At 35.4% G+C, this 7,495-nt stretch overlaps 1 protein-coding gene across 3 annotated transcripts in view; it reads left to right on the top strand.

Moving 5' to 3' along the window:
• The window catches only part of LOC110020465, a 14,757-nt gene that overhangs the window by 5,803 nt on the left and 1,459 nt on the right, over nt 1-7,495 (top strand). Inside the window, exon 2 of one of the 3 annotated variants that reach the window (XM_020718580.1) lies at nt 7,255-7,408. In XM_020718580.1, coding sequence (XP_020574239.1) covers nt 7,303-7,408 — 106 coding nt within the window. In that variant the 5' untranslated portion in view covers nt 7,255-7,302. Of the gene's footprint in view, nt 1-7,208; nt 7,409-7,495 lie in introns of all 3 variants that reach the window. The other 2 variants (XM_020718579.1, XM_020718578.1) reach the window with 2 other exon arrangements.

Below are 7,495 nucleotides of genomic sequence, written 5' to 3'. Positions count from 1 at the left end.
TGGGCAAAAAGGGGTCCGTAAAACCAATTCTAAACTGCATGTAAATCAACACTTAAAGGCTACATAAATCTCGCTAAAATAGTGTATAGATTGCCTCCAAATTAGCCCACCAAAATGCCTCAAAACATTGATTAAAACAACCCCGTAAATGTTGGGTTTAATGCCTCCAAAACAGTAGTCAAAACTCTCAAAATCAGCCCTAAAACAGTAATTTTAAAATTCTGAAACAGCTCTCATGTAAGCTCAAAACATCAATTTCAAATGTCCCAAAATCAGCTAGGAAATCCAGTCCAAGATAGTGGGTAAACTCTCCAAAATCAGTTAGCAAATTGCCTTTAAAATAGTAGGTGAATCAGTTGGCAAAACCCTAAAAATCGCAATATTTAAATCCACCAAACAACATGTAAAACAACCCACAAGGGAGGCATTCGGAAATGAAAGAACATAGACCTGCAAAGAAATATTCAAGCCCTGGAATAACGGTCATCTCGAGCCTCGTAGTATTCCCTTTAGAGAGCTTGAAATACGCAATCAACAAATGAGTGTTTAAAATCAACAAGTAAATGGTCATTGGAACCTCACAATATTTGCATTTAAGTGTTTGAAACATAAAACCAGCAACATAACATTTAAGATCAGCATGTAAATGGTTATTGGAACCTCACAATATTTGCATTTAAGTGCTTGAAACATAAAACCAACAGCTAAGCATTTAAAATCAGCAATAACATATAATCAAAATATTGTTTATAGTCCTCCAAAAATCAGTAAGAATGTATGGCCAAAGCAACATTTATAGTTCTCCAAAGATCGATGCCAAACATATGAATATGCAATAATAATCCGATGGAATGCAGTAAACATTTGCCACTAGTTGCATTAATATGACTAGAATCATTTTTTTTTATTCATGTTATATTTGTCCAGTCAAAGTTAATCACAAAAGGCTTCTTAAGTTACATAATTTAGAACAAAGCTTTTCTAGAACGAAGAACCATATCATACTTCAATAGAAGAGCAGATAAAATTGTCTTATGCTGAGAAAGAAGAAGTAATTGATTCAGGGTATACACTCAATAATCAATGACAGCAGATTTTCTTTTATTATTGAAAATTAAAAAAAATGAAAGGAAAAGGGAGTTCAGGAGACATACCTGCATCTGTGTAGAGATTTTAGTTCGAAAACCTTACACATACACACGGGGATCCCGTGGTCGCTTTCCCGGCTAACTCTAATCCCGAGTGTTAAACAAGAAAGGCGACTAGGGTCTCGGGCACAGGTAGGAGAGCCGACGGGAGAGGCGAAGCAGGTGAGGAAGAAGATCAAGATTTGCGAAGTTGTAGAGGCGAAACAAGAAGGGCGTCTAGGGTCTGGGGCACAGGTAGGAGAGCCGACGGGAGAGGCGAAGCAGGTGAGGAAGAAGATCAAGATTTGCGAAGTTGTAGAGGCGAGAGTTTGGTCGCGTGGGGCGAGCAGGACTTGTAGATCGGAGCTTCTTCAACATGAGGAAGAGGGAAGCGATCGGGGGTCTTCGGCGAAGAGAAGAGATCACACGAGGGGGAGGCGAGGCAGTTGAAGGTCTCGGTGCTCGTTGAAGAGGCAAGCGGTGAAGATGAATCGTATCGAGAGGAAGGTGAAACTTTCGAGATGGAGCCGATGCTTCTCTATGAAGACGAATTGGGAGAGAAGGAGAGTCACGGGTTTTGGGTTGTGAGGGTTGTATCAAGCAGCGGGAGCAGCAGTTTCGGCTACTATGGAGTCGTGCAGGGCTGTTGCTGTGTGAACAGGAAGACGGGATCGAGCGGTCAAGGAGGCAGGTCGAACGACAAGCGGTTGTTCGACGGGGAGGGGAGCGAGCTTCCTGTCGAGCGGAATCGAGCCGAGCAGAATCGAGCAAGAGCTTCGCTTTGGAGCGTGAGGCGAGCGATGGCTTCTGGATGAGAGAGGAAGGAGCGGGAGAGTTTCTTCGTCGCAGGGAGGAGGCAAGGTTTTGCGATAGGAGCAGAGAGCTTTGGTGTGGGGAAGATGCGAGAGGAAGAAGGAAACGGGTATGCGGCTTCTTTGGTGCGGGAGACGGGATCGAGCAGAGAGAGCGAGGGATAGGGATCGGGATCGAGAAGGGAGCGAGTGCGGGAAGTAAGCCAGACGGGGGAAGACGAGCGGGATCGAGGGAGACGAGGGAACAGAGGTCTTCAGTCCAGTGAGAGCTTAATGGCGGAGGAAGAAGGCGAGTCGAATCTTGCCACGAGCGAGGAAGGTTCTCGATGCAGAGGAGATGAGCGAATGAGGAGTTTTCGGTGGAAAGGGGGTCTCCAATCGTGTCGAGAAGGGGAGGGAGAAGGCGAGCGCGGGGGCGAATTAATGAAAGGAGCGAGGTCAGAGAGCCGTTACTTGAAGCATTGGCGGGGAATTGAATTATTTCCTTGTAGGCAGCCACCTCAATTGGAAAATCCAAATTCTTAATTAAAGTGAGATTAAATGTCAAATTTGAAGTTTAAAAATTTTAAATTCAAAATGTTTAACCCTCAGTCAGCCCGAGTCCGGCCCGAATCAAACCCGAGTTGAACCTGGGATGAGCCCGGGCCCGCGTCCCGCTAACGTGCATCATCAATCATTGTTGTGCTTCACTGTTCGGTTCTTTGTCTTCATCAGACACACTTTTAACAAAATTAGCCTTGCTCGCATCATCAATCATTTTCTCCTACATGCCAAAATCATGAATTGTTGGAGAGGCATAACTTGATGAACTCCAACATAACCGTACTGATCATTTGGTTCAAATTCATCATGTGAAGTCCAATACCAATAATCGGGTTTAAATCCCCTACGATATATGTCTAACTTCACTTCTTTAGATACACTTGATTCTTGTGTTTCACATAAGAGATTGAAACCTACCTTCTGAATGGTAAATGGGTAGTTGAAATGTCACATGCACAAACTCTTCAACACCAGCCAAAAACTCATCAATTTATCATTTTCTTTCTGGATATAATTTGTTATACATCCACGATTTAAAGTTTCAAATATCTATATGTATCATACATGTAATTCTATAAATTAGTACAACGTCGTTGTGTCTTGCTGAGTGTCATATTTTTTATTTAAATCATAGCCCAATTTCACACCTAGTGAAACTTTCAACTATAATCTACACATTTTACCCGAAGCCTTTGGTCACATACACATCACCCGCTCTCTGAAAGCACAGAAATCCAAAGAATCAACTAATTAAATTACCACACCATTATCTTACACTTAAACAAATAAAAATCAACACTAGCCTACCCTAAACTTACATAGTAAAAATTTCTCATGTATTTATGTATCTCACACCTAAATTTTCATGTTTACATGCATAGCACAAAATTTATATGTATTTACATATCTAATGCCCAAAAATTTCTAATTTACATATTGACATACATAGCACATATTACATATATATCACTTATCTTAATGTATTTACATATCTCTCACTTAAATTTTTATATTTATATACATAGCACAAGTTTCTTATGTATTTTCATAACTCACACCTAAATATTTATATTTACATATTTACATATTTACATACATATCACAAATTTACATAACTCGAAACTAAGAAATCTCATAGCACAAAATTCAAATCTATTTACATTGCATAAAATACTTATGTATTTACATATCTCAAACCTAAACTTTAATATTTAAGCATATATCATTCTAAAATGATGTAAAACAATGAAATCCATAGACATTGCATATCTAACAAATGAATATGAAAAAAACTAGAGCAAAACCTATGTGTTTCGGATCTAGCACCTATGCAAGGAAAAAAAATATTAAAACTTATGCGAAACCAAAACTTAGACTTGTGGAAGAAGATTTATAACATTGTACGAGGTTGGAGCGGTGAATCGGACCTAAAATGGCCGGAAAACCTAACTTTAATATTTAAGCATATATCATTCTAAAATAATGTAAAACCATGAAATCCAACAAATGAATACGAAAAAAACTTGAGCAAAACCTATGTATTTCGGATCTACGAATCAGACCTGAAATGGCCGGACAAGCTCGAACGCGACGAAAGAAAGCCAGAGGAGAGGAGTTCAGGGATAAAGAAAAATGAAGTGAAGGCTACGGTTCGCGAGAGCCCTATTTTAGGGCTTTTGTGTTGGAATTAGAGTTGGCTATATCTGATGTTAAGCATCTGATCAACTTCCTCTACGCGACGCAATTCGTCTATGTCGATTCTTTTTGAGCGGGCTTGCGGGCGTGGCTAAACGGATGCAAATCAGACACTAATTTTGCATCGAAAATTCGTTTGACGCTAATTTGCAATTTCCTATAGTGATTCTTCGCAAGATCAATAAAATTTATATGAAGATTATTTCTCTAGTGTATAATTTTTCATTAGTTATCTTAACACAAAAGCAATTTCGTGATAGATTTGTTTTTATATTCTATCACACTCCTATAACTTCATTGTAAGTATCATAAATTTAACTCTTTTTATATCTAGCACTTCCTAAACATCTAATTTATCCTTAGATATTAACACCAAAATATTTCTTCTTCAATCATTGAAATTCTATTGAAAATATTTGTTACCAAACAGTTATTGTTTCCTTATTAATATTCAAATTTGAATATGTATCTCATTTGGACCTCAACTTACACTTTCTTAGATTAATATGTAATATGCCTTATTATTTTGTACATTATGCACTTACAAAATAATTTCATCTTTAAAACTCTTATTTAATAATTTTTTGAAGTCGTGTTTTTATCTGACATATTTTTTCTAGCCAGGTGGTGTTATCTTTTCTTCTCATTTATTCGATCAAAATCTTTAGATATCATATTTCTTTGCTTAATGATCCGATTTATTTCATTTTCTCGACAGTATCAAGTGTATTGTATAAAGCATCAGTATTTATAGCTTTTACAATAAACACTTTATAGGGTTTTTTACTTGCTTATAATAACTCTAATACTTAGTGATAATTTAGTTTTTCTCTCTTTTTTTTCCTTGACAAGTTTTTGTATCGCCTCACTCAAACCATTATGTTTCTTACTAATACGCAATCTATGTATAGGGTCCTGTAAAACTTTTCTAACAAATTTTGTAGAACTAGTCATCTATCTCAAAAATATCAATTTCAACCCATGATAAATTTCATTGCTCTCTTGATGGATTGTATAACCAGAATAACGAGCTTCATATATATATTTTTTCTTAATCCTGAATAATTGGGGACCCACAGTCAACCCTTATATGCCAATACTCCATTCATGTGAAATTCTTCTCTTTTCCTGATTTTATTTGTTCATTCAATTTTTTGTATTCCTTATTCATATTTTGATTCACTTTAATCTTCTTTTGTAGAGTTGGTTTTCATGAATTAGTGTAACTTCAGAAGTGATTGTCCAATTTACTAATTCAATTTTCACGACCCAATTTAACTTATCCTCTATGATCTTGTATGATACATTTTTTAAAGCATTGCTTTTTTTTTTTAGTCTAAAGCAACATTGAAATGGAGTAGGTGCATTTGATAATTTTAGTTATTTCTTGCTATATAGCTTTAAGATCAAGTAATCAAATTCTACAAACACTAAGAATTGGCTTTCCAACTTTTGTTTGGTATTATCCTGATCATAACCGGACCTTGCAAAGGTTATTTTTACTTTCCTTTTTTCTTACACGCATGTCTCATTGTATACCCAACTTAACGTTATTTTATCTATTAAAGATATTTCAAGTAAATAAATATGTTGAAACACTTTTTCAACTACAAGCAAAGATGTTTCTGGTTCAGCAATCATAACATTTTGTTCATGTTTCTCGAAAGTTTTGATTGTTCGTTAAGAACAAAACTAGAAAGCTACTGAAGAAATGAAAGCGCCATTTGATATGAACAAAACCAGAAAATTAACCAGAAAACAGAAATATTAGCTTTAAATAATAATTAGACACAACTTAAAATTTCCCTAAAACTCCTAGTTTTAAATGGGGAGAAGGGATTGTTGTGTAATTATAGGATGGCGCAAAATTCCTGATTTCTTTTTCGCTCCATTTTCTTCTACATTTTGGTGTCCTAATCTCCAAATAGGTGGGTGTGTTTACTGATTTCTAATGACATCCTGAACACCTAATAGTAACTTGATGTAATTCTTATAAACCATTAAGGACAACACTTACTAAATCACCCATTACATTTATTCCTAACCATTTTTTAATATTTGCAAGATTGTTTTATGCATTGTGAGACAAATCGACTAGTTTTTCATAATAAATAGACGAATTAATTGTTCAAAGAGTAATTCTTCACTCAAAAAAATCAATAGAAAAAAATGCAGATTTTGGGCTTAATTTTGTTTAGATGGATCAATCAAAATTCTCCCAAGAAAACGCGCATGATATTCTCATTTGGATTAAATAGGCCCACTTGAGCAACATGGAACTTAAACCTGTTTTTATTTGATATTGTTTGAGATTGTAGGTGTACTCTTGTTCAAATTCATGCAAGCTAATCAACCAGGTTCTACTTTTGCCTCTTCATCTACTTTTGAATGAAATGTTTTAATAATCATTATCAGTTGAAATTATGAAAGCAATCATATATTCAGCATGTTCTAAGGGTGCATGAATATCATTTTTTTTCATACAATTTCATTTATGTTTAGGGAAATTTACATACGTACCATACAATTCTTATGTATTTACATCTCTAACACCAAAAGTTTGATATTTGCAATCATACCACCTTGATATCATAATCCTATACGTGAAAAGATGAATTTAACTTTTAGAAGTTAATAATTTTGATATTTTTGATGTGCTGTTGAAGATTTGAGTGTTATGCATGTAATTTTTAAAGTATAGGTATTAGATATATGTGAATACATAAGCATTGTGTGGTCTTTATGTAAATGTTCCTTTTGTTCATTAATCAACAAGACATCTGCATACATTACAAATGATGCTTTACTGAAAAGTTATCGCTGATAGTGTTGATACTTTATAATTACTTCTATTGCTAGTTCAGTGTTAGGGAAACTGAAATAGGACTTAACAATCCTTAACTTTATTTTCTTCCTTTATTACAAAAATCTTCCTTCAGAATGATTGAGTGGCCAATTCTTAGAACTTCTAAGTTTGAAAACAATTTTTTTTTAGCTTCAAAATAATTCATCTCTTCCCATTCTCTTTCAGAAGATTCTTAAAGCAAGATAGTGATAACTCTGGATATGCATCACAGGGAAGGACTACCATGACATGAAATAATAGAAATAAGGTTTGAAGAACTATGTTTCAAGCATTGGATCTCAAGGCATTTATTGTCAGAGCACGTGTTCTTAAGCTCTATAGGCGTGCTTTAAGAACTGCTCGTCGTGCCCCTCCTCATTCAAGAGGTTGGTATTGAACTCTTTCTATTGATGTTGACACTTATTTTCTTTTATTACACACACACACACACACACACACAAAATATATGTATA

The sequence above is a fragment of the Phalaenopsis equestris genome, unplaced genomic scaffold (assembly GCF_001263595.1).
Source record: "Phalaenopsis equestris unplaced genomic scaffold, ASM126359v1 Scaffold000096, whole genome shotgun sequence".
NCBI lineage: Eukaryota > Viridiplantae > Streptophyta > Magnoliopsida > Asparagales > Orchidaceae > Phalaenopsis > Phalaenopsis equestris.
This window is presented reverse-complemented; position numbering and strand designations above follow the sequence as displayed.